Consider the following 27358-nt stretch of genomic DNA (forward strand, 5'->3'; position numbering starts at 1 on the left):
TCTAAAGCAATCTTAGTGCAACTGGCTTTCCAGTTCCGGCCTGCGTATGGTCGCTGTTACACTGGTGCGTCTGATCTTCAAAGCCAGATGCTAGGCTGGGAGGAAACTCCCTTTTTGTCAGTGCTGGCAAGCTGCCATTTGTTTTTGTTTTGTTTCTATCTTCACTCATCCATCATCCCCAACGATTCGATTTGGGAATTAATATGCCGCTTTTGTGGAAGCTTCGGTTATTCCCCCGGGGTTAAAAATGCGCTGGTCCTTGGCACGGAATGGTCCAGAGAGGAAATGTGTCCCCGAGATTGTCCCTGCTTTGGTCTTCCTGCCACTCCCCCTCAGTGCATGACAGCAAAGCTTTGATTTAAAGGCTATGGTAAAGAGTAATGGAGGTACAGAGTAACCGTAAATTTTCTGCTCTTCGTTTGCTGTTAGTAAAATATCTTGGAACTGTGCATTAATGTGGGAAAATGATTTCTTTCACCTTATGCATGAAATTCCCCAAATTACCCAGAGTACAATAAAAACAGAGATGGGATTGTCATGATAACGCATTTCTCTCCTGTATGGATGGCAAGAGACAGTTACAGACACTGCTCTAACAGCTTCATTTGTTCGTTTATCACCTTTTGATACCACGGGCTCTAGAGCTACAAGGAGATATTAAAGTAAAAGAAAACCAAAGTCATCATCAAGGTACACCTTTACAGTGACATTACTATCGCAATTTGACAGCAATCTGGTCTTAAACCAATATGATTTACACACGGACTCTAAGGGCAAGAGAAGTTATGTTGTTTTGTATTGGGCTTGTTTTAATGAGGAAAGGAAGATACGTGCAATCCTTCAAAAATACTGGCGGGGAGCAGCGTTTGTCCTTATATTACCGTTAACAGATGAAGATTTTAAGATGTTAGTGTTCTTGGGATTGTTTGAGCTTCCCTGTGGTGGTGATGTCTCTGGTGGGAAGATGCAATGAGGCCAGAGGAACATCTCTTTAAAGAATGTGACAGATGTTTTCTTAATCAAATATATCAAGTATTACCATTTAAAATTTGCTTAGAAAGTGATTAGGCCCAATTATGGGATATTGCCTCATACTGGTTTGGTTTTCTTTTGTTAATGTTGCAATTAATCTTTAGTAAAAATCTAATTCATCCCTGGGCTGCTTTTGTGCTACGATTGGTTTGTCTAAATCGAATGCAACAACCCCCCTGTCTAATCAGATAAGTTATCTCGATTTACAGTAACAGCAGGTTTATGGGGTTTTGTTAGAGAGTAATAAAATTTTCGTCATGAGTTTGGTGTATTTAATTACTGTTACAAAGAGATGTCTAATAAGGCGGTTATAGCTTTGTTACTTTTTTTTTTTTGTCTTAAAGTATTTGGGGGGATATGGAATAGGGTGCACTTCACAGCACTTGTCATTGATCTGTGTAAGTGTTTAAATGAATGTGGGCATTAATGAACAATATCCTCAACTCTGACAAAATAAGTGAATGTCTCTTTTGCGTGAGCTAGTGGAATAAATGCAGCTTTGGCATCTAATTATTGCTGCTGCGTGAATAACATCGTACGCTTGCTTCGTTTCAGGTGAAATAAGTCTATTTAGCACTCCCCTAGCAGCAGAAAAAGGAATTGAAAATGACCCCAAGTGGGTAACTAGCAGCTGTGGGGTTAGATTTGTCCTCATCGAGCACTGGTTGGGCACGGATGTGTTACTGATCAGTCATGAAGTTGAACCCTAAACATTATTTCAGCCCTCCCGGCCTGCTGGCACCGAGCTCCTTCCTCCTCCCTTATGGCCGTGGAACAGCTTAGTGTTTAAAGCTTGGTGTTTAACGTACTCGCTTCGGGCTTGAGCTTGCTTTAACAGAAAGCAAAAAGCCTCAGCCTAGGCCTTGCCTACATGACAGGGAGGCCTGGACCTGTGTGGTGCTCGGCATGGAGGATGAAACCAGCTGCGAGCCTTCCTGCCCCCGCGACTCCTGAGGAGATCGGCCATGTTGTGCAGCAGTAAGCTGGGCCCGGCGGGGCGAGAGGCCCTGAAACGGGCTTTTAAATTCAGTCTCCTCACAGCGATGCAGCCACCTCTCAGCAGTTTCAGTCAACTGAAGACATTGAACGTGTTGAATCTCCCAGTGCGTGGCTCCTGGGTCAGTTTTATGTCCTTTCTTTGTACTCCTGTGGTCGGGTATCTCCGTGTCTACCTCAGAACAGGCACTAGGCATGGTGCTGTGGTAGCAGCCTTAGGCTGTGTAGTCAGGCAAGATCAGTCCCTTCCATCTCCTTGATGTCCTTCTTTTTAAACATCTAAGGCTTACACGAGCTGTTTTAGCCACCGTGGCGTACTAAGAGCTCACGTTGAGTCTGTTTGAGACCTCTGGATGTTAAGCGTGTTGCCTGAGGTCGCGGAGCGAGCAAGCTCTTGTAGCTGCATGGGATATCAAGGCTTTTGGCGAGCCTTTGGCGAGCCCATCAGACCACCCCGCTGTCTTTCAGAATGCCCTTAAGAGCATGCCAGCAGCTCATCTATTTTTTTTTCTTGTGTTGTGCTTTTATTTCGCTGTCATAACAACGAAAAACTGTGGCTTTAAAGATGTAATAACCGTGGCGAAACAGGGTAAATACATTAATAGGCTGGATCCCATATATTAAATGCCTGTAAAAATGTCACCCTTATGAAGAAAATGTGCTAAAACCATTTTCGAAAGAATTCCTGTGAAGGCTGGGATCACAGTATGAAAAATAACATGGTATATTTGATGTAAATAGATTGGTGGATAGATGGAAGGCATTTCAATAATTCAATTTGATTGTATAACATCTAATCTGCAGGAAACCAATAACTTGCCACTTAAAGAGCTACTCATTCCTCTGAAAAATCTTCAATAAGCATTCTATTTAGAAACAATTCTCATTTTATGTTCTACATTTTCTTGTTTTTATACTTAACAGTTCTGGATGAAACTTGATGCTTTCCACATTTATTTGCCCATGCAGCTTATCCAGCACCTGAAGTCGTAATTCTTGGTTCGTGAAAATGTGATTGCTTTAAAAGCAGTGGCTTCTGATAGCTTAATGATTTCTTCTTACGGTCGAATAAACTGCCACAGGTAGGAAATACCTTTTAGAAACAACGAATGATTTTCAGGCAGGAGTCACTGGGAGGATGAAAGGCAGGCAGGGGTCACCCGGGCTCGGGCTGCCAGCCCTTTGCGCTGCAGCGCTGCACGAGGTGGTGCTGGGGTGGTGAAGTCCTGGGGTCACAGCACTCCTCTGAGAGCTCAGCGCCAGCCCGAGTAGTGAGTAGGCTCGTGCTCCTCCAGGGCGAACAGCCAGATCTTTTCGGAAAGGTTTGTCTGCTTTAATTTAGGGAGGGGGTGATGTTTTCTACCGTTCGCCACAATTTAATGATAATTGGGGTGCAGGTTCTTGTTGATCAGGTGTGTCCTGGGGCTGATGAAACTGAGAAATAAGTAATAAACACGTCTGTGGGATGGGCTGCTCCATGCCCGTTCTTCTGTGCCGTTGCCCCTGGGGTAAATCTTAAGAACAAACCATTTCCTCTGTCCTCTGCACCTCCAGCTCTGCGTTCCTGGCTGCTTCTCCTCCGGATCTCTGCCTGGCCAGCCTGCAGATGTGGTGGCCCCACTGCTACTTCTGCACCCTTCCATGCTCTGTTGTAAGTTGTAGAGGGTGCTAGGGCTGGAGGATTTTCACAATACTTGCGCTCAACCGCGAGGTGAATAGAGGTGAATCTATCTAAAGATAACAAACTTCAGGTAACCAACTCCGAAGTTTCTTCTGTCGCGTCCCAAATTGCAGGCTTCATCTTACTGTTAGAGGTGTTATTTGCATAATGTGTTTTCTTCCTTTGAAGTATGGCTGGCTATCAAAATATTTGGATTATGGAATTTTATTTTTCTCAGTTACGCTCTAAGTGTGGTAGACCAAATTATATCCTTACCGTTCTAGTTGATTTTTTTTGGCACTTAAATCAGAGGTGAACTGTCTTGGATTTTACTTGCCAACTTTATCAGTGGTCCCCATCCTTTAACAACACTTAAATGTAAGTTAATGTGCCAGAATTACTAAGGTCATTGCTCTCTAGGTCATTTAGGAACTTAATCATTGTTCTCTAGGTTATTTTGGAGGTGTGGGTGTGTATGCACGTACAGTATTCAGATGATCTTGAAGTTACTGTCTGTCAAGATCTGAAACTTACTGCAAGGGTTTGGTGGATTTTCACATCCTCATTACGTGTCTGTGGGACGCGTGCCAATGCATTTAATTAAGAAAAACTTCCCCTTAGAATAGGTTTTTGACTCATAGATGACAGTAGCATTTGGACCAGTGTTGCTGCTATTGGGTTTTTACTCCAGAACCATTAATTTTAGCTGTGCAATGCAGCTCCCATTAACATGGAGCCCTTCTTGTGGCTATGACTCAAAAATCACTTGTTTGGTACTCTAAGCGTTTCTTTCCTGGGCTCCCAACATCCTTGAGGAAGTCCCAGTCCTGACCTTAGCAAAGCTTTAGCTGATCTTGTAGGTTCAGTGATAAGAAGGCAAAATCCCAGCTGGTTCCCTAAGAGTTGCAGGAGTTGCACGTGGTTTGGTTTCTCTGGGATTTGCCCACAACTCCTGAGAGGAAGCGTTGTTCGGCATGAGCTGAACATTTGGGAAATTTACTTTTTCCTTTGAGCTCCGTTACCGTCGTCTTATCCAACCCTGGATAATTCATTTAGCATTTCTGTGATTCTTTCTCCCCTGTGTGTAATGTGGTTAATAATAGCTATCTCAGAGGAGCATAGTGAGATTTTAATTTATTAGTTTTTTCCAAAGTGCTTTGTGACTCTTAAATGGAAAAATGCCATAAAAGTGCAAAGTATTATTATAATAAATTAATGTGCGCGCTCCTTTCAAATTAATAGCCAGATTGTGAGCCATTTACTCACAGTGGAAAGTGTCCTAATGCCGTGTGAGCAGCTCCACTGAATGAGACGAGCTGTGATGGCAGGGTACACAAGCAAAACTTAAAAGTATTTTACAGGAATTATATTGCTGAACTGGGCCTAGGAGTGCGAAGACTTTAAAAACAGAGCTTTTAAATTATTTTAGTAATAGTCTTGCTTCGTTCGGGCATCTGGAATTCCTTTCCTATACAGTAGCATCCTAACTGAGAGCTTCAGTTTTCTGGGTACAGTTTTTCAGTTCTATAACTAGGATAAACCTGCTAGATTTATTCGTGATCATGTACTCTGTCAGGTTGGGGCTGGAGAGAGTTAATTCTCCCGTACTCATAGAGGTTTGATCTATACTGTATTTAAGACTGTCAGGGTATTGAAATAGAAAATATTAGGGTCCTGCCTGCCTTCTTGGACTGCAGGCGTTAACAAGAATAATACCATGCTCTGATTTTACAGCACTTTCATGACACGTATTTTGAAATCACTTTATTCAAAAAAAAAAAAAAAAATCAATATATACAAACTGAAGCAACAAATGCCCAATAAAATGGAGTTTAATAGAGCTAAGCTATGGATTCCCCGGTAATTGCAGAGAGCATGCTGAAACACGCACCCAGATGGGTAAGAATTAAACTAATTTGGATTCTGAAGCCCTGGCTCGATTCGTCCTGCAGCAGGAGCGATGTGGCTGGGAGCTCGGAAACCCTGAGGGCACAGCAGCGCCGACAAACAGCGCGGCGTCCCGGCTGATGGATGGAGGATCCGGGGCTGAGCGGTAGCTACGGCACACCTGGACATCCGAGAGCAGCCAGCTGAAGTTCAGGCCTCCAATTTTAACGTCAGGGCTACGAAGCTGTTAATGAGAGCAAACTGGAAGAACGTCCTGAAAGCAGGTAGGGGAAATGTGGAGGGGTAAATTAACCTGCAGCCGTGCAGCCTCCTTTCGTTCACACGTCCAAATAAACGTGGGATTTCCACGAGCAGGATCGTACCTGCCGAGAGGAGATGCCCACAAATCCCAGCTGTTCGGTAGTTAAATGTCACGGTGGGGTTTTTCAATCCAGCAGGCTGCGGGTTTCCTCTCCTTGCAGCTTACAGCCCGCTAGCGAAGCAGGGCAGGTTCTCGGCAGTCTCCTAGCCACGGTAAATACTGTTTCTGTTTGACGAAGACAATGACTGCCAAAAGGTCATTTAATATCAAAGCCTAACCTTTTGCGTAGGTAAAGGGAAAGATGGTTTCCCCTGTTCTGTCTTGAAAATCCCGAAGAGAACTGATCTGTGGGATTCACAGGGTTCCCTGATGCTGCTTTTACTGTGTGTCGGTGAAGGTAGTGAATAATATTGATTTGGGGGAGCAAAGAAATATTCAGCTAGGCACCATCTAAAAAGCATCATTGTGGTTATAGAAGGTCCTCAAGAATTAAGGGTTGCTAAATATAATGAAATATGTAAAAATACGCATGTAAAAGGTGGGTTCTTTAATTTAATTTGAACATTTTGCATCCTAGGGGCAAGCGTGCTTGCCAGCGGATGTCAGCCAGGAGAAAAATCACCCACAAATTCCTGGCTGCCATTGTATTTTGCAGTTTTGACAATGGCTGAAAATATTTTCAGTATTAACTCTTCAGATGCTTCTCTATCCAGCTGAAGTTGTTTTAGACTTCCCAGTTTTGCTATAATGAATTTTACTTATTAAACGGGATGAAAGATACTTCAATATCAGACTATTTCCCATGAGGGTTAAAAATGTAGGGATCTTTGCTCCTATTTTCGTATTTGCAGCTCATGCACTTCCATTTTTCTACATTGATTTCCTGTGCTTGTAGGACCATCCCTGTGGAGTGGTCTTTATTGTCTTTCCCTTAAGAGGTTGAAACTGAAGGTGGAGATTTACTTTTTGGCCTTCGTGTTTATGGTGTTTGAGAAGTTGGCATGATGCATGCAAATGAAATCATTTTGTGAGATTGTTTCATGAAAGCAAATCTTTCAGAGTGGGTAGGGTGGAGCGGAGCCATCTGCTTAAGGATACACCAGATGAGAGCAACCATCGGTGAATTTGTTCAGCGGAGAGCTGGAAGAGGCAAGGCATTGCCTCAATGTTGGCTATGGGGTATTTAAGCTCCTTAGCATCCTATATTGACAATACAGACTGACCATTTCTGCTGAAAAACACACACATTTGAAGGTTTGCACAGTCAAAACGTGTGCGCTTCTTGGATGAGATTGTCAAAGACAAATTACGCATTAAAGGTCGCGTATTTTCTCCGACTCGAGGGCTGCCAACCTGCTCGCAGTCCAACATGCCCCAGGCTGCGTGCCCGGCAGTCGTTCTGCACACCCCAAGAGGAGGAATTTGCATTCACTTGTGGTCGTTTCAGTCCATCATTGTTGAAATTTCCTGTAAGCAGCACAACTGCAGGATATTCAGTGTTCTGGGGATGAGGATCAGATGGTAGATGTCTCTTGATGTTTGCCGAAAACACATTTTTCTGGACAAATGTTTGATGAGCCTGGTGGTTTTTTTCTCTACCTTACTTCCTAAATCTGTGAAAATGCAATTAAAATCAAATATATATAGTATTTTTACATTCCCTGGGTAAAAAGAAAGTAGAAGACGAGCTTTGCCCCGTGTTTTTTTCCTCATTTGCTTGAAGGGATAACAAGAGTGAAATATTCCCAGGACTTTTCCCATTGGACTGGAAAGTAATCCCATTAGGACGGGGCTATCTTACCCACCAGCTCATGATTCCTGTTTGGGGTGGGCAAATCTGCCTGAGAAAATCATGAAAATAGAGATTCCCAAGTAAATGACCTATACATTTTATATATAAAATATAAGATACTTCTATATACTCAATAAAATGGATGGAAAGAGACGTAATTAAACATCCGATTATATCACAGCTTGAGTAATGAGACAAAATTAGGGCCTTACAGAAGATTTTTGTGGCTTATTATGTTCTCCACTCCGGTTTGGAACCTGCTTTGTCATCAATTTCAATTTTGTGTGTAATGAGAAATAATGCGACCGCATTCGGGAGGTTTTTAGGTTTCGTGGTTATTGGGAAAATTACATGAAAACATACAGGCTAATATAGACAAATGCGAACTAAGGCTGGAGGCAATGAACCAAGCTACAGCCTACATGCGACTATAATAGGAAAATCCTTGAGGCCATCATTTTAGCTTTCTGATAGACTCAAACGGCAAAGATGTTATTGAGATCCATCAGCAGAAAGGAATATCAATCATTAAGGTCACGGGAGAGCGGAGCTGATGTTCGTACGAGCTCCGTGCTGCCCGGGGCTGGCAGCAGCAGAGGAGGAGATGCTCTGTTTGGGGAGGAGTAGTGGAGTTAGTTTGGGCCCTAATTCTGATACTGTAACTCATCCGGAAAATCTTTAAAAATAATAATAACGTGTTAAAACAAAAATACTTCAGGTGGAGAACTGATGAGATGGCTGCCATCGTATCGCGGATCTTCATGGCTGCCGATCAACAGTGAAATATTTCCCAGGCTTTATTAACTTAAAACTTGATAGAAGTCCAGCCTGCAATTTCTGTAAGTTCGTATCTGCTCGTTTTTTAACCCAACCTGTCCTTTTTCCCTCTACTGGAAGTTGGCCATCGGAGTTTTCCAGCGAAAATAGCAAATTCCCTCTAAGAGTTGTAAAGCTTCGTACGGTCATGAGCATCGGGTGCTTTTTTCTCCTTCATCTCAGCTTTTAAATTTCAGTGCAAAAGCTCCTCAACATTTTTTTCTCAAAGGTTTTTGGCCTTCAACATACTTTCTGTTCATCCATACTTTTTTTTTTTAAAGGTTTTAGTTTCTTTAAAAAAGAAAAAAGGAAGAAAATTAAACTTTAAAGAGAATAAAGACGAAAAGCAAGCTAAAAAGCAAGGTAACTCCTCTTGCCAGGAGTTGGACTCGATGATCCTTATGGGTCCCTTCCAACTCGTGATATTCTATGATTCTATGAAAAGTGGGTTTAGTAAAGTAGCCAAAGGATGCTACGCTGATTATACAGGATTCTTTCAAATCTGATTTTCAGTTAAGAACCCAAAAGATACTTGCTACCAAATGCTGGTGTTAAAACAGTAAAAGCTGAGTCATGCTTTCAGGAGCAGTGTTAAAACGAGTGTATCTTGATTCCAAAGCTTTTACTTCAGTTTCATTATCCGTACAAGAGAAGTGACGCTAAGGATGACTTTTTAGTAGATGTTCATTTTCTTAGGCACAAGAGTGAAGCTGTGGATTGCTGCCAAGCATGCATGCAGTGCCTCCTGATAATACAAATTCTGATGCAAGTCATTAAGAGAGGGGGGGAAAAATAGGAATATAAAAGGAGAAAGGCAAACCCACCACTGCTACTTAGTGGGTTTGCCCTTGGGAGAGGCATGCAGAGCCTGAATCGTGCAGTTTCTGTGCACAATTCTGTGAGTTTTAGTTGAAAAATTGGTTGCCATTGAGGTTTCTTACAGCTTTGCTCCTACCCGGCAGGGGCAACGGTTTTGTGTTCTCAACACGCACCACGTTGATAAATTGTGTTCCTTACATCCCCCAAAGCGCAAGGGATTTTGATTGATACACCTAAAACCCAAACCGTTTTTCCTAATATCTCCATTAGCTTTTTTAGCTTTCCTTTTTCTCTCCTGTACATTTTTAAAATTACCGGGACCTTCCAGGGGCAAAGCTTTAACCTCTTTGTTGCAGGATAAACCCTTTTATTTGCGTGCGAGCCAATTTTTCCCTGTAACAGCTGAATATGTGAAGTGCTGATGGGAGGAGTGACAGCTGTCAGAGCGATCGGTATCGTATCTCAGCAGCCGAGTACTAAAGAAGATGAGAATTTAGTCCTGTGCATAAATTAAGGTTTGAGCAGTTGCCTGCAGGATGAAAGAAGCAGCCCAGTGCCTCCTTGTTGTCCTGCCTTAAAGGTGTTTTTCGCTTTTGAAAATAAAGTTTCTGCAAAAGGATGCTCGATTCCTTGCTCAGCACAGAGCCTGTTTTTCAGTCTGTTAGATCCTGTGCAAACCCTCAAGGAAGGAGCCATGCTTTGTGTGCGAAGGTGGTTTTGACCCACAGCCCGTGAATTCTTGCTCTGTTTGAGCAGAGAAAATGAAATATATATATTATTAAAGAGGGGTCAAGAGCATTACTTAAAGGAGCAAAGACTAATCCCGGTAATACAGTCGGAGCCTGAAGGTTTGGGATCATACCGGTAGGACCTTAGGGTTATAGATGACAGCTTTTATTTCTTCTGTAAACTGCTGAGAACACGAGAGCTGCAAAAATGATATTGCACTGCTTGTAAATATTGTATCTGGAGGTAGGAGATAACTACATGGGCGAGTTTCATTCCTCGTGTTGACGTTCGTTCAGGATCTTCAGGTTATTAACGCCCTCCTTGTGAAAAAGGTGTTGCGGGTGCTTTCATCCTGTTCGTGCTCAGGATAACTCTGGCTGTAGGATGTCCTGTTTGGCTCGAGTTAACACGAACACCCCTCCTGTAACCTCGCTCATCCGCAGAAATAGGTGCAGCTGCAGGCTGGTTTCACACGTGGACTCAAAGCTCAGCTTACCTGGCAAATGCAAGGACTTCACGTAGCTCCTTGGTGCACAGACAGCTTTTAGAGTCGTGCTAAAAGGCCAGGTTGCAAATAAGATGAGCTGTAATTATTATTATTTCCTGATGCAATCATATGCTGAGATTTGCAGAGTTTGTGCTAAGAGACGGTGAAGGGTCAAAACAGTAAAAAGTACCAACATTTTAGAGGTGCTAGTTGTACAAAGACACGAAAACTTCGATACGAGGCGTTATCACGTGTATTGACATCTCTGTCCTAGAGCGTCTGGAGGTAGGTCACGCAGGAAAACCCCGATAACTCAGGCAGCTGCCAGGACCATGTTGGGAAGTGGCGATAGCGAAACGAGCGGCCGTATTTTGGAGGAGTGACTTTGGGTTTCACATCGAATCTGGGATGTGAATAAGACTGCCAGGGGAGATGGGTACGTGCTTGTGTCTCTGTGTATATGAGATGCATTTGAAAAGAGTGGTTTCTTATGTCAAAATCCATATGACTTTACGTTCCTGTGTACATACCCGAATTGAATTTGGCGAGCAACCTATTGACGTCGCAGTAAAACCAAATTTTATCCTTGTGTTAATGCTTTGCTTGTGTAATAGGCTTTTATTCACCTGAGCTTTTTTCCACCTTTTTAAACCATCACACGCACCCGTGCACTTGACACCAGCTCATTTGGGGAAAGTGTTTGGAAACCGTGTCGGTACCTGGGTGCTTCACCCCAAGTGCTGATCATGAACTCGCTATCCCAGCGCGGGCTGCAACTCTACAAAGCCCACCAAAAGGTGGGCAGGGTGGACATGGTGCTGCCTTCCCGGCCTCCTGGGCCATGCCCAACCTTTCCAGGGGGCTGAACCTGCTGAGATATGGCAGCAGGGTAAGGGAGATGTTCACCCGTAGGGCTCCTGGCATCAACCCTCCCTGCAGAGGCGACGGAGCAGGCTGCAGGAGGCCCTCTGGCCGTGCACCAAGGTGTTGGTCGTTCATACAAGGCGGACTAGAAGCGCTTAGAGGAGCTTGGAGTGAAGTTCCTGATCCTGCAGCAATCCAAGGTGAAAAGTCAGCCCCTTCCTTAACTTAACTTTCAGAGCATGTTGGCTCTGAAAGCTCTGCGTGGACAATAAGGTCCATGTATACAGACTATAGGACAATAAGGTCCATGTATACAGACTATAGGACAATAAGGTCCATGTATACAGACTATAGGACAATAAGGTCCATATACACAGACTATAGGACAATAAGGTCCGTGTATACAGACTATAGGACAATAAGGTCCGTGTATACAGACTATAGGATAATAAGGTCCGTGTATACAGACTATAGGACAATAAGGTCGATATACACAGACTATAGGACAATAAGGTCCATATAGACAGACTATAGGCCAATAAGGCCCCTTCCCAAGCTGGACTTGGCAGCCCTCGTTAGCCTGCAGCCGTGCCCCAGTTCAGGAGCTGGGTTATGGCCCAGCACCTTCGGTATTTGGTGCACAACTGCGTTTTGCTGAGCTGCACGTTTACAGGAGGGGGGGTTTTCAGTAAGCCTGTGGATATGCAGATATTCCCTGGGACCAGGGGGAGAGGCTGGATGATGCATTCAGAGCACAGCGGGGCATCAAAAGAGCTTCAGCAAGAGTTAAACAGCACATCAGGAACTTCTCCGAGTACCTAAAATAGATGTTTTCAAACGTCTCATTTTGAATCAGCCTGTCTAAATGTAGTGAATTCAAGAACTTTGAAAGAACTGTTTGAAATGTCTGAATTAACAACGTTACTTTCTTAGTAAATGTTGAAATAGTTGAAAGTCGTGGAAGGCTGGAGGCGAGCTGCTGGTGCGCGAGGTTTGGGAAGGGCAATGGGGCTGGGTTGGGGACGGTCACCCCGGCAGCCACATCAGATAACATGGTTTTCTGATATTTTAACATGGTTTTCTAATCCTTTAACGTGGTTTTCTAATATTTTGACCCATGACCTGGAAAAAAAATGAAAGCACAGACCGAATTCACAGCTCACACAAACACGTTGCTTTGCGAGAGCAGGATTGATCCCCAATCAGGGGAGCTTGAGCTGGCCACGTGGATGTGTACCCTGTACAGACTGGAGGCTTCGCTGGAAAATACAGACTGGGGAAGTGTTGAGAGTTGAGGCTGACCAGCCGAGCATCGCACCCAGCACGTCAAGCAGCAGAAATGGTTGTATGATTTTTGGATTTTGTAAAAACAAGACCCTTGAATAAACCTAGCACGTCCGTACCTGGTGCCGGGGAAAACACCGCTGAAGAACTGCATCCACAGTTCACGAAGGAGATTTAAGTGATACAGGCATCCAAGGTGAACCGTGACATTGGTTAAAGGATAGGAAAAGATGCTCAAGATGAAAGAGCCCCTTTTATTTCTTTGATCGTGGTCTGTAGGTGTCTGTGCCAAGAGCAGAAATACAATAATAAAGAGCCTTACAGTCTACCTGACAACAAAATGAAGAACATCCAGCTTTGAAAAAGGACAAGTTTAGACTAGAAGCAAGATAACGTTTAAGAAAGCAAGAGTGAGTAATAGAACAAGGTGCTGAAGTCCGTGGTGTGGTTTGTATCTCTAGGAAAAACTGAATGAGATTCCTAAAATATACGCAGTAATTCAAAAGTCAATTAATTTACAGAAGTTTTACTCTGATTTACATGCAAGGTCAGGCTAGATCAGTTGCCAGCTGCTTTAGCGCTGCCCTTGTGGAGGCGTCTGGCAAACAAAAAGCTGTGCTCACAGGTCCTGGAGCAGGTGACGTGGCTGCTGCCGAGACAACAGCTCCTCGATTTCTGTTCGGGTGAGCGCTGCGTGGACACCTCCGTGCCTTTTATCCTCGGTGACCTTGGATTACCTAAAAATCATTTGCCGCTTTTGCGCGTTAATCGAATTAGAGCGCGCTGGTTCTTTTCTGTTTGATCTAATTCAACCCCCCTCCGCCAGAGCGTGAGTGTGCTGGAGCGCCTGTAGCTGCTTCGCGTCCTTTCGTGTGCGCTCAACTTCTGGTGCTGAGAGCAGAGGTCGTCCTGTGCCAGGGCAGTGCCTGGAGAGGGAGGTTTGAACCAAAAGCATCCTTGGGCTTTTGAACCAAAAGCATCCATCAAGGGAGACGAGCACTGAAACGTGTAAATTAGAGCTCTGGCATCAAACCCTGCAGGCTGCTGCTATCCTGTGCTTTACCTGGGGGCTCTGAAGCCAGCAGTTCCTCATCCATCTTTCCATTTTTTGATGGAAGTGGGGACTTGTAATTACTTCTTAGCAATGACGTCTACGTTCCGTGTCCTGTGTAGCTTAGTCTTTCAACTGTGGCCCCAGTCTTTATTTTCCATGGTGCATATTTTGAGCTTTTGACCTCAGTCCGTGTTAATGGTTGTTTGAATGAGACGGCTTGAAAGTTGATGTTTAGTAGGAGTAAATGAAATAAGAGTCCTCCCATTAACTTGTTGGGTACGTGAAAGTATAGTAAGCGTCGTAACAGGCTGCAGTAATGTGTCCAATACTGTGTATTGCTATAATACATATTCTGTTTTATCTATTTCCTCCTCGGTTTCTCATTTTTTTCTCCCATAAGACAACGTGATAAGAAGGTGATCGAGGCCATACAGATAACGATCTCAAAAATAACTACCTTTTCAGCGCGCTTTCTCAATACGCTCTTCTTGTAGCGTGACGAAGGGTTGCCGTTCTTTAATACTGGACTTTTTCCAGCCAAACAGCTGCCCCCCAGAAATTTCAGAGGCTGTTGGGCAAACAAGGCAGTGTGGGATTGGAGTGGGTAAGCAGCTTTATGTACACTTGGGGTTGTCCTGTAAATGTTCCTTAAACTTGCTTGGGTAAAGGGTATCGATGTGTGATCAGTTGAGGTTATTTCTTTATAAGAGAAAGTGGTTAGGAGACCAAGAAGAGAGGAAAACAAAGAGGGGCTGCCAGACTTCTTTCTTTTTATTTCTTTGATTATTTTTTTTTTTAACACTTCCAAGTGTGGAAGAGGTGCTCAATGTTGAGAGTGTTTTTTTTTCGCGTGGTTTTGGGATGTGACAATGAGGCTGGACAGGCACAGGTCTATGTTCTGCCTGTGTGTGGACTTGACTGAGTTGCTTAGTGAATCCAGTGACCTCTACTTATTGTATAACTTCAATTCTTGCGGGTTTTATTGGGAAAACGTGCTGATGAATTGAAACACTGCGTCAGCCAGAAGTTTTGAAGGCACCTCCTGTGAGCACCTAAAGGTGAGAGCATCTCCCAGGGTGTTGTAGTTTTATTTCTTCTTCTCACGCTCACTGTTTTCGTGGCCCTTTGCTGGGCTCCTTGCAGTAAGTCCAGGTCTCTCTTGTACTTTGGGGCACAGAAAGTCCCAAAGTGAACCTGGGAAATCCGTATGCAGAGAGGTGGCTGTCGGTGCCGCCTACGGAGGGGAGGGAGTCTTAGATATGCACAAATCTCCCAGGGACATCTATTAATTACGCTGGCTTTTAATTATCTGTCACTGATACTTTACATGACCTTGAGCGAGTCATTTACTCCGTGTGTGTGTGTATCTATCTGTAAAATGCTTGTGAATTATTTAATGCCTACAAATTGCTTTGAGATCCCAAAATGAAATGCATTATCGTTGCAATTACCGAGCCTGGAAGCGTGGTGCGTGCTGGTGTCAGCCCGAATCTCAGCAAAGAGCTCCGGAAAAGAGCGTTCGCTGGTCCTCAACACACCACAGGGAACTGGAGAGCCGCAGTCCTGCAGCCAAGGCCAGCACTTATCTTCCTGTCTAACCACAAGCACGTCTTATTACCGGGTTATACGAGTTGAAATTTTGCCTCTTGTACAGATAAAGAAGAGGAAAGTTGGTGGTGAGGTCTTGAGATGTTTGTTTTTTTTTATGATGAGACAGGTTGGTGCTCAGTTACGTTGAATTAATAGTTTAAGTAGTTATCTTGAATTAATTCAGAGCCATTGTATCCTTCCCTTTCTATAAAGGCAAAGAGAAAAAAAAAAAACATTTTTCAGAGTTTAGTTTTCCCATTAATCTAACGCCCATTTGGGCTACCCTTAGGCAAACAGACAAAATACCCAGAAATAAATAAATTGTGGAGATAATTCAGCTATTCCTGTATTTTTTCAGATTTTTTCATGTTGTTTCCCAAAAATCTAGCAAATTGTCAGGGTTGTGTTAGCTCTTAGCCTCCTGTGTGCTGCATGTGCTCCTGGTTTACAGGAGTTGACAGAAATAACGTTAATGCATCCGAAGATAAAGTTTGACCCAATACGCAATTATGAAATGCTCGTTTGTTCCCGGGGCAGATGGTACGTGGTCAATAGCTGTTGCCTGCACCGTAAGTCATAAAGGCAGCAATAAAATAAAATCTTTAGGTATTTAGAAAGTGACAGATATCTGTGACCTTAGTTTTCTCATCGCGGGCTGTGCGTTATCGGCACGTCACGTAAAAGCCACGTTTATTCGCATCCTGCTTCTGTGGCCTCCAGCTGGGCATGCCCGTTGGGGAATGGGTCCACATCTGTACCTATCACAAGGGACAAGGATGCTTTGGTTCGTTTTTGTGGTTTTTCACTCGGTCGTCATATACAAAACGATGTTTTACGGGGGAAGAATCCTCTCTCCACGCCTAACTTCTTTACAAGCGGGGAGAAGTTTGGGCAACAAAACAAAATTTGAACCGACGTGGAGACAACACCGTATTTTCCTCATATATGCAGTGTCGCCTTTTCCCCTGTGCTGGGGTGAGGGGCTGGCTCCTACAAATCGATGAGGGAGTCACTGTGTTTATTTAGATAAGATCGAGAATTTTACCTTCAAGTGTAGCGCAGGTCATTGTAGCGTTACAGGAGGATTTCTGCCTTTGGGAGCAATGCTAAGCTTTGCTTTTCACTGTGTTTTCTGGTGTATTTATAATATAGTAAGTGTGGTTTCTGGTGTATTTATATATATTAAGTATTTATAAAACTGAAACGGTGTTTTTCTCTAAGTGTCTCATCAGTGCGCTCATTAATAGAAGAGCATTCAGTAAGGTAGGCAATAAAAATCAAAATCTCGTCATTAAATTATTATTTTTCATAGAGTACAGCAGATAAGCAGCTTTTTACTTGGCTAAAACTGATGGTTCTCTGCTCAGAAAGAAAAATTGCAGCTGTTTTCTGCCCTCCAGTATCTAGCAGACTCAGTACCAAGGGAGATGCACGTCATCGTGTAATAGAAGGCAGAGGAGAGAGCGGTTTGGCTACAAAGCCCTGATGGAGCTGCACGAGTTGTCTGCACACCTTCTCCACCTCTTTCATGCACCCTGACCACGGTGATGTATCGCTTGAATTTTTGGTGGCTCAATTCTTCTTCTCTCGGGAACCACGAACTGCCGCTCTTGTGATTCTTTTTTTTGTAGTAACGATAGAAGCTGACCTTCACGTGGAGAGCTAAAGAAGCATGAAGACAATCTAAATCATTAAAGAAGACAAGCAATACCTTTATTTAGGTGAAGAATGAAGTTTTACATGGAATAACAGCGTCATTTTTCTTTTATTTCTTCAAGGCTGGTCTGAGGGGAGATGTATTGATATCATATTGCCTTCCTGAACGTCAGGTGTAGAGTATAGAGTCAGACAAGGGTACCGAGCTGTGGCGAGAAATAAGAAGATGAGAATTTTAATCTAGTTTTTGAAGACACATTATTGGGTATTTATTTATTGCCTCGTACTCTTTCCAAAGAGCTCTTGTATATTGTAACAGCGTTCACAGGACCTTTTTCGTAACCTGTTGAAATGATACAGCTCCCTGAATTACCACAAATAGTAGAGCAGTGAAGGCACATGTAGGTCTGTGTACGAATTTATCCAAAAACCAGATTCTCCTGATGTTTGTAGAGCTGGAGGAACTGCGTTGGCTTGGAGTTGGATCTTAGGACAGGCACAACCTGGCCTGTTCACTTAATTGTTCACTTAACGTGACTTTATTTTAAACCCATGGCTTGTGCAAGCTAGCAGTGAAAAATACGAGGGCCCTTTTCAAAGGATTGGGATATAGGAGATGACAAAGGCACCCTTTAAGTACACGCAGTTGAAAGTCTTCCCGTTCTGCCTGCTGACAGGGTTGGGCACTTGCTGACAGCAGTTATCTTTCTTGGGTCAGCAGGAACACATTCCTTATTCAAACATGCAAAGGGAAGACACTTCGCATTAGAGAATGCTGACATTTCTGAGTTAAAATTGCTTCCTCTTGTCGCAAGATCAGCTGTCATCTCGCAAAAGGTATTTCTAGAAATGGGGAGGTCATCCCAACACCCAACACTCCACGCTAGCTGTTCCTGCTGGCAAGGGCTCGATTAGTCCCCACGTCTCTGCTACAGGCTCATTACGACCAGTCTTTGACATTCTTTGTAATAAATGCAGCCTGTTGTGCTCTTGGGAGGGGAAATCCCATTTGTTTGAAGCAAGGCTCGAGACCCCAGAACCCACAACAGCTTTCTGCAGCATCGCAGGATTCCCTCGGAGCCCCCCCGGAGCTGTCGGGGTCCCCTGGTGTTCTATTAAAACCCCAAATCTCGTGGACATCTTGTATATATGTCTGTGTTAACCTTTTGGGTTGTTTTTACTTCCCTTTTTTGGTACAGCACATAGCATAAAATATCCTCAGTCTGAGACCGGGGCATTTTTATATGGCTGGGTTGACATGAAATAATGAAAATGAGCGCTTAGAGAAGCGTTTTCATTCTGATAAGGTATAAAAATGGAGCCTTCTGAGTTTTCATTTTAAATTATTTTTGTCTGAGGATAGGTTTTAAGGCTTTCACTCACAACGGGGCAAAGGACGATATAAGGATACCGTAGCGCAAGGCTGTTGAAATCTCGCTGAACTCGCGCTTTCCACCAATTCAGAGAAACCTTCTAAAAAATATATATAACTTCGGTAAAACCTTGTAAGATTTCTGGTGGGAAAAAATGCCTACGGTTTCTTCAAGTTGCTTTTATATTGCCATAATATAATTAGAAGGAACATGAGAAACAAGCAAGTATTTTCATTTCCTTTACAGCCCAGCTCGCCAACCTCCTTCTCGTATGCTGTGCCTTTGAAATATTCAGCACGGAGAAAAAGAACAGAGCAAATATGGCAGCGCTTGACGTTTATTGATCTATAAAATATTTATAGAATGTGTATTTATAGTGCTTGGCATTTTATATGTATGCATACGTATATATACCAGGAGCCTGAATGTGTTACATCTGTCTGCTTTGGCGTGTTATGGTGTCCTTATGTGTGGCGTCTACCTGCAAACCGTGATGGTGTCCTTTGAAAATAATACATCTACCCCGCTGCGTAAAAGGTTTGTGAACACACAGATCGTTAAATACGTTTGTTCTGCGTGGAACTCGCCGCACAGATGCGTATACTGAACGTAAACCCTTGAGGAAGCCAGTAGCAAGCCAGAGATGGGCAAGGTGAGCGGGTGCACAGCTTGTGGGGTGCACACGGATGCAGATGTGAACCATGCTGATCCTCTTAACTGCCCAAGACACTCCTGGCATCCTCTCCTCGCAGGGGGTGACAATCCCTTCGACGTATACACTCTTAACTCCTTTGCTCGCGTGCCCTGGTTGCCAAATCTGTCTCCGGGAATGTATTTACTGCCCGGAAAGCTGCTCTCCTCTCCTTGCTTTAAGTGATGTGGCTGTCAGAGGGATAACCCGGGTGTCTGAACACCTTCCTTGCCAGCCTGAGTCCTGCAGGAAATTCATCGCCTTGAAGGCAAGCGTGTGTGATTCCAGCAGTCTAGAAAAATGCCAGCAATTTTTTAAAAAATAGAGGGAAATGGGGAGGGGAGCAGCAGTGACCCCGTGCTGGTGGAGGGAGGGAAAGCCTTCGGGTCAGGGTCCGTGAACGTGTGCGTCAGAAAGAATAACTGGCAGGAATCTGTGAATTACAAGCCTCTAAATTAATTACAGGCTTCTGGTGACATGGCAATAAACCATTCTAATGAAGATTGAGTAGTTTATGGTTTTGTCAGAGCTCTGAAAAATTGCGGGGTTTATAAACTGCGTAGATAGCGGGGGGTTTGGTGTGAGCTTATTGAATAAAATATACTGGTGTAAAGAAGCTAAAAATGAACATGTGAATTTGATTGCTGCTTAATTTTTAATTCAACTCTTTGTTACACAAACAGCTTGTTTGCTTTTCCTTGAACCATGCTATTCAGTGCTGATTATTCTCAACTCTGCCACTGTGTCTTTTTGTATGTCTCTAGTGTATCTGATGTTATTTAAAAAGAAAACCTCAATCGTCATCCTCATTACTGGTGTTTCCCTATCAGCGATGCTTTTTTTTTTTTTTTTTTTTTGAAAAACCCGCAGAATTTCCTGCATGCTCCTGTAGCTGTGTGGTCTGGAACCTGTCGTGCCCCCCCTAAAAGCAGGCAAAGCCTTCCTGATCTGAACACGCCTCTGTGGGAGCCTCTTCAGTAGGAAATTAGGCAGCTAAGTTAATCAGGACAGCTCATCAGATTTAATTTGTGCACACTGGAGTTGATCCGAACCGGATTGGGAGCTTCTAGGTATCCAAAAGCGTTACGTGCATGGAAAATAAGGCTGATCTGAAAGGGGACCAGGGAAGATTTGGCAGGGGAGTGATGCTGAGGGGCCCAAGGCTCATGCTTATTTGTGTAGGTAACTTAGCTCTAAAGCAGAAGCAATTGCTAAAAATTAAGAAATAGCTGACATAGTAGTCTTGCAGTCTTATTTTGATCTAGTTTTTATGCATTATATACAGTTTTTAAATAAAATAATCAAATTTTCTCCAAAATACTCCTACCTCATTGTGCACGCAAGTTTGGCGAGCCCTCCAAGGGTTCGTCAGGAGCGTAAGATTAAAGAGATGGCACCTCAAGGACTCTGCTTTCATTTATTACCCAAGCTGGAAACTGTAATGCCAATAAGGGCAAATAAGTGATTGCAGGCAGAGTTTTGTGGCTAAGGTTGTTAAATGCAGCTGTGAAGAGCACATCTGCGTAGTATTCCTACAAGATAACGCTTTGGTCACTTGCACGATGCTTTTCCTGTTGCAGGTGGTTGGCTTGACTCATGCTCTTCTTGCCCCATGAGACTTTAAGGTCTGGTGGACAACTGGAAGACGTTAGTCTCAATGGAGACTGCTCTAAGCCATACCTAACTGGTCCAGAAAAACTGGGGGGAGTACTTGTGTCCTTTAACCTGTACCTTGGATTTCTTCTCCCAGTTTGTGAAGCTGGCGGAGCCCTACGAGATCAAGGAAGCACGTGGATCGTGCAGAAATAAGGAACCAAAGGAAACCCTACTGGAAACTCATCGTTTTGTTTGCACAGAAGAGTTCGAAGACTAGAAAGCACGAATCCACGTACTAAAATAGGAAGCTGGAAATCAGATCCTAAAATGCTCTTTCGGTGAACGTGCTCCTCCTTGAGCGCCCAGGGAAGCTGCAGAATTTGGTGGTTTAATTGAGGAGTGTGCTGAAATCCTTACAAACCTGGTGTCCGAATTAGGGATGCAAGGGCAGCCTCGCCTGTAACATTTCTTAGCTTCTGAGCAATTGATTTTATAATCTTCACCTCCTTTTAATTTAGAGGGGGGTTTTAATATTACGGCTTTATAAATATTATAATCAGACAGCAGGAGTGATGGCTCAAGAAAATACAATTGGATTTTCTGTCTGAAATGATAAGTCGTGGATGGTACTTGGAAATTAATCCTTTCCGGCTTCCTGGGGACTATGGATATTCAAAACAGAGACCGTCGTCCCCCTGAAAAAGCTGGTGGGAATGCCCATGGGCTGCTGGCTTTTGGTGGGTGCTTTTCCGTTGGATGCGAGGGGAGTGGGCTCACCAGGAATGTGACGTTATTAGTGGTTTTGCTCCAGTTGCTAATTTCTATCATGCTAATACTACAATAATGACGAAATGAAATTAGCGTATCATATAGCATACTGGAAAGCTGTGAATACATTATAGTAATGCAAGGCAACAGATAATTGCTAGCTTAATAAGTATTCCTTCTCAGCAAAGATAACTCTTTTTTTCTTCTTCCATCACTGGGGACGGATTTCCTGGTTATTGATTATCTCTTCATCTTCTATAAACTCGGTCAGAAGTCCTGGTTTAGATGAAAATGTCTCTAAATGCTTCTAATTCTGTGTCACTTGTCAATGGACTCGTCTTATATCTGTATGTACCTTGCCGTATGTTGACTTATAGGTCCTTGCTAAGTTTGCAGTTGGCATCCAATCCTTTGAAATGAATGGGATTTTGTTACCCTCCTTCTCACTTTTTATAGAATTTTGTATATTATTTTTATTTATTTAGTTTCTTGCTATCAAGTTACTTGTATAAAATTTTACTTTGTGTTGTACGCGTTGGAAAACGACTTGCGTGTTTCCTGAAGTGGAGTTCAAATTTTTTCTTTCGGCCAAAAAGCAAACAAAAAACTAGAAATGAATATTAAAAGCAACTATTAAGTGCTCTCTCTGGAATAAACGTTTTCCCTAGTATTTGCTTGTTAAAGGTTGAAGAGAATAATTTGAATTACAGATGTGTTTCTACCTACTTCTGATATTTTTCAGGCTTATTGAAGTTATTTACTTGCTAAACCTTTACTTATATTTACTCATTGCCGCTTTGATTTTTTTCCCCCCTCTTTTTGTAGTTCCACCATGGTTTTTAGTTCGCCCTGCGAATCTTTACGCCTACGAGAGCATGGACATCGAGTTTGAATGCGCCGTGTCTGGCAAGCCCGTCCCTACGGTGGAGTGGATCAAGAATGGAGAAGTGGTCATTCCTAGCGACTATTTTCAGATAGTGGTAATTATCTGTTTGTTTTATTTTTTCAATCACTATATGAATGGTTGATATTTTTTATTAAGTTGTGAAATGTGTTCTGATACCTGACCCGATCATTGCCTTCACAAACTTGGAAGCTTTCCCGAAGAAAACAACATTTCTTGTGCCTCCTAGTGCGAATAAGGAACATTGCAGTGAGATGTGTTATAGCAAGTTCATTGATGTCGTCTCCCAGATTTAAGGAGATTTATACGCTTCTTTTGGCAGAGATGTAACAGTTTCTGATCCCAGTCTAAATTATTGTTAATAACGTTGGTTGCCACGTGCTAAATGACTTCACTTACTAACTATTGGCCTTGGAATTGAAATACCAGATCTCTTCTCCAAGGAAGTCAGACTCACAGGATGGTTAGGAATGACCAACGAGGGCTATGGTCAAGTGCAAAGGTTCATTGATAAAGACAAATCTTAGTTTCTCCCTTAAAGTAAAGATCTTTAAAATTTCAAGGTGCTGGAACGAGGATTAGAGAACATGTTGCTGGTGCTCCATAGAGCTACGTGAGCAAAAGATGCTTTTCATGGTAATTTTCACCTGATGAGTCTCCCTGCAATAGTTTCAGATCTGTTTCAGGAAATGTTTTGTCTAACTGACGGTTTGGGGGATGAGAGGAATTATTTCTTACGTTGATTTTATATAAATCAAAAGGGGTTAATAATGAGAAAGGTTGTTTGATATAATTATGATTTTTAAAAGAGAATTGCTGCACATTCTACCCAAAGTAACATCCCCATGCAGAACTCCAGCCCCTTTTAGGTTAAATACAACTGTTACATAAGCTTAGTTTATGCTGAGTTTTTCCGAAAGCATTGATCTCCTCAAAGCACTGCCACTTGTAAGTGAGCTGAGACATTGGGAAAAGAGCCCAAAAAAATCTCAATGACTGTGAAGATGTCCACAGGCCGTGAGATGTGACCTGTTCAGGGCTTGGTTGAGTGCTAATTTTTCACCTTGTAACAAATAACATCTTTTAATTACCAATCAAAAAAGGTTTCAATGTGGTTTTCATACAGGATAGATATATTCTGCCATACACAGTAGTAAGTTCAATTTATTTTTTTTTAAAATTATACATCATTGCTCATTAGAAAGCAGCCAGAAGCATTAAGCTTCCAAGGAAAGGAAAGCTCTATTGCTGTCATGGTTATGTGGTGGATGAAAACTCTCTCACTTTTAAATTGTTGTTAATAGAAGGCACATTTCAGCCAGAGCACACCCCTCACTTTTTTTTTTTTTAACCCAACATAATTGGTTTCTGCTTGTGCTAACAGAAGTTAAAAGCTAAATCTCTCTCAAGTGGAGTAAGCGCATAGTGACCTTTTCTTGAGGATCTCCAGGCCTCAAGCCATCAGGAGGGTTCGACCTTCAGAACAGCATTTGTTCAAAGACACAGAAGTTGAAAGTTCTTCTAAATCTTCCCTGCAGCTAAGGGCCAAGAGAAAATTCAGAGCACTAACCAAGTGGTTGGCTGTAATTTGGAGCATAAGTCTTGAGAAAGGTGTTGGATGGACATTGCAACAAAGCGAATTCAACCTCAGGGCCGTAGGCACCTTCCCTCAAACAAAATGCAAAGATATCAAGTGTCGAGAGATTTCTGATGAAGATGCTCGTTGTTACAGACCTTGTCCTTAGATGACTACGCGAGCTGGGGCTGAGATTGCATACACAGTGCCTTTGTTTCACAAAATAGCTGTTCTGTAAAGGTTTTGTAATCCTCGTTCACGTTGGATGGTGTTTTTCTAATTAATTCTCTTCCTTTTTTTTTTTTTTCCATTTTCCATATTTCTCTAGGGTGGCAGCAACTTGCGGATTCTGGGCTTGGTAAAGTCAGATGAAGGATTTTATCAGTGTGTAGCTGAAAATGAAGCTGGAAACGCACAGGCCAGTGCACAGCTAATCATCCCAGAGCCTGGTAAGATGCAAAGGACACAAAATTGCAGATGTAATTAATGCTATTAACATAAAAATCCCAAGCGAGCAGCTACTATTCTTTATTCCCTCTTACTTATCCAGCTGGCTGGCTGTAGTTAAAAAGTGTGTCCAAGCTCTCAGATACTTTGAGACATTTTGTTCACTGAGGCAATTACAGATTCTGGCCTTGTCCTAGAACTGACTCTGGAGGCCAACTAAACCTGCACAAAGAGCCAACGGCGATGCCTCACAGTCTGTAGGGGAGCTTTGTCCTCCCGAAATAGGAGAAGATGGTCATAAATGGGTGAGGTGGTGGAATAAAACAGTCCATAAGCATTAAGGGATTATATATCTAGTTGTGTTAAGCTTCTGTAGAACGTTTTGTCTTGAGGAAAGGAAGAAAAAACATTTTGGCAGTGGGATACCAAGAGCAGCCAACCACTGAGAGGTTTGGTAAGGTTTGTGTCTGTATGCTAGAAGGACAAATATTGCTCTGTTGCTCTGGAATTAACAGTACTTTGGTTGTAGGGACTGCATTATACAGGAGCATAGGTGTTTGGGTTTACTGCAGTACGGTTTTCTTAAGCCAACAGAAAGATGTCTTCATCTTAAACCAGATGCCAAGTAAAACGTGGCTAAAAGCCTTTCAAAGTTTCTGGGTTGTAAATGATTAATGACCTGCGCCGGGCTGCAGGATGCACTTGCTGCTTCTCATAGACGATGCCGGGAAGCTGAGGGCGAGGGAACGCGCAGAAGCATCGTTCGTTCCCTGATTTGGACTGGGAAGAGCAGAATCTTTGCAGTCATGGAGTGATGTAGCTTGGTGGGAGAGCCCTGCCCTTGTGGGATCCTGCCAGATGAGTGTTTCCCTCGTCTCTGTGCAGTCACCAGAGGTGCTGATGAGGTTATCTTTCCTTAGGGACAAAGGTGAAAATGAGAAAGCACTTAGAAACTAGATTTCACGGGCGGAAAAAATGCCTGTGTGATATTGAGGAAGGACAGCAGGGATCAGCGAGGCATCATCCTGTTCAAAACCAACCTGTTCCCCTTCAGATCTCGCCGTGGGGAGATGCAGGGTTGTTTTGCCTTTGCTTTTTATTTTCTTTGGTTTCTTTCAAGCTGAATCTGGCATTCAGCTCATGCACTTGAATTACATTTGCATGCACGAACATTTGAAGGAAACGGGCTATCTGCTACCGTAGGGAGGTTTAATCTGGCCTTAGGATCAACCAAAGCAAAACTGGGTAACTCAGCGCTGCTCCCACCTTGTCATCGCAAGTGAAGTGCTGTCAGGAAATTTTATACGCTGTGTTTGTGTTTATTACATCGGGCATTGGATTAAAATAGAAGAAAATGAAGAGCAAATCCTAAAGAGCTCCAGGACGCCATTGCAAACTGTCTCCGTTTCCCTTTTTAAGTGATGGATTACTTTTTCCTGGCCGTTTAATCAGATCTTCAAACAATGCCACTCCAATTCCTCGGAGATGAAGGGCGGGGGGGGGCCGGCAAGCACAGCTGGTGCAGGAGCCAGCTACAAATGCAGATGAAGTGGTGGGGCTGGGGGGAATATTTCTGCTTTGCTCAGGTGGGTGCTCAGCGGGGGCTCCGGAGGGGGCTGGCGATGACCCGGCAGCACCTAGTCTTGGTGCTGTGGGTTTTTATGGGAAGCTGGCGAAGTTTCACTGTGATCATTAATAACTAGCATCCCTTTGGGGAGCCATTTCCGTGGAAAGGGCATAAATGAAGGCGTAGAGTTATCAGAGTTTGCGTTTTCTGAAAGCCAGGGTCAAGTAAAGCCTAACAGTGATTTATGCCCCAAATTTACATCAGGGTAAAATAGTTGCTGTTTTTTGATGATTCATAAAATTACAGATAGTTATTGCTTTTATTAATTGCAAATAATTTGGACCATGCTGAGAGCTAAACGTATTACATATGTTATGTTGGAGGATATTGGAAGTTTAATGCAGGTGAAAGGATATAATCAGCTCATACCATCGTTATTATGCAGATGTGTAGGTTGACATCCACCGTTGTGACCACCATTAACTGTAGGACCTGAAGGAGCAGCACGTGAGTTGGCCCTAAAGCAAGAATAAACGAGCTCCCATTGAGACCGAGCGCGTCCCTTGTAAATGCTGCGCTGCTAAATTGGAATTAGCCAACACTGAAATGAGAAGTGAAAGCCAAATGGGCTGCGAGCTCCCGCGGATAATAGCCTCCGCTTTCACTCTTCCAGATGTGGCTGTAGGAGGCTCCAAACTATTTCAGTAGGCGTTGTGCTTAGACTACAAAAAGCCCGCGAGCTCCCTGAGAAATATAAAATCTCTGTCCTTAGCTGAGCTCGCGGCTGGAGAGGCGCTGTACTTAACAGATCGTTACGAACTAGGGTGAAAGAAGTGATGGTGGATGGCTTGCGATACACACATCAGACAGCAAATCAAAGTGCATTTGTCGATCCCAGCACCCTTGGGGAAAAGGCACCCGGGATTATTTCTTCTCCCGTTCCCTTTCTTTCCCATTAACGACCTTAATGCTAGACCCGAAGCGAGAGACTGCTCACCAGTTTATAATAAATTTATGAACTGCAGCTTTAAATACTTATTTCTTTAAAAGTCAAAGCAATAAATAAGAGAGTTTGAAGGATTTCTCTTCTGTCGTAATCTTCAACCAACGTGTCCTGGGTTTCTCAGGCCACTTGGCTGCTTGCCGGCCTCTACTTCTGCCTCGTGACTCTACCAAAGAACAATTACTCCTCTGAACCTACAGGCATGCGTGATCCTATTAAGAAGGTACAGGAACAAACCCTACAATACGTACTCCTAATACAGGTACTGAAAGCCAATTCTCAGCAAGAAAAAGCAGCTGAAAGAGATCTCCGTTGGCTGCCTTATTTTTATAACTGTATAAAACCTGTTATTTGCACACCTAGAAAATGAGCAGAGAACAGCGTGGTGGTGAATGATGGACACGCATAACTTTAGCTGAAGAGAAGATCCCCGAGGAAAATCTTC

General features: G+C 43.2%; 1 protein-coding gene across 5 annotated transcripts in view; it reads left to right on the top strand.

The window, feature by feature from the left end:
- Positions 1-27358, top strand: part of DCC (DCC netrin 1 receptor) — a 374240-nt gene that overhangs the window by 176380 nt on the left and 170502 nt on the right. For all 5 annotated transcript variants that reach the window (XM_080571841.1, XM_080571842.1, XM_080571843.1 and 2 more), the window contains 2 exons: positions 22242-22396; positions 24225-24345. In XM_080571841.1, coding sequence (XP_080427967.1) covers positions 22242-22396; positions 24225-24345 — 276 coding nt within the window. The remainder of the gene's footprint in view (positions 1-22241; positions 22397-24224; positions 24346-27358) is intronic.

Source organism: Anser brachyrhynchus (assembly GCF_964034855.1).
Source record: "Anser brachyrhynchus genome assembly, chromosome: W".
In the NCBI taxonomy this organism is placed as follows: Eukaryota; Metazoa; Chordata; class Aves; order Anseriformes; family Anatidae; genus Anser; species Anser brachyrhynchus.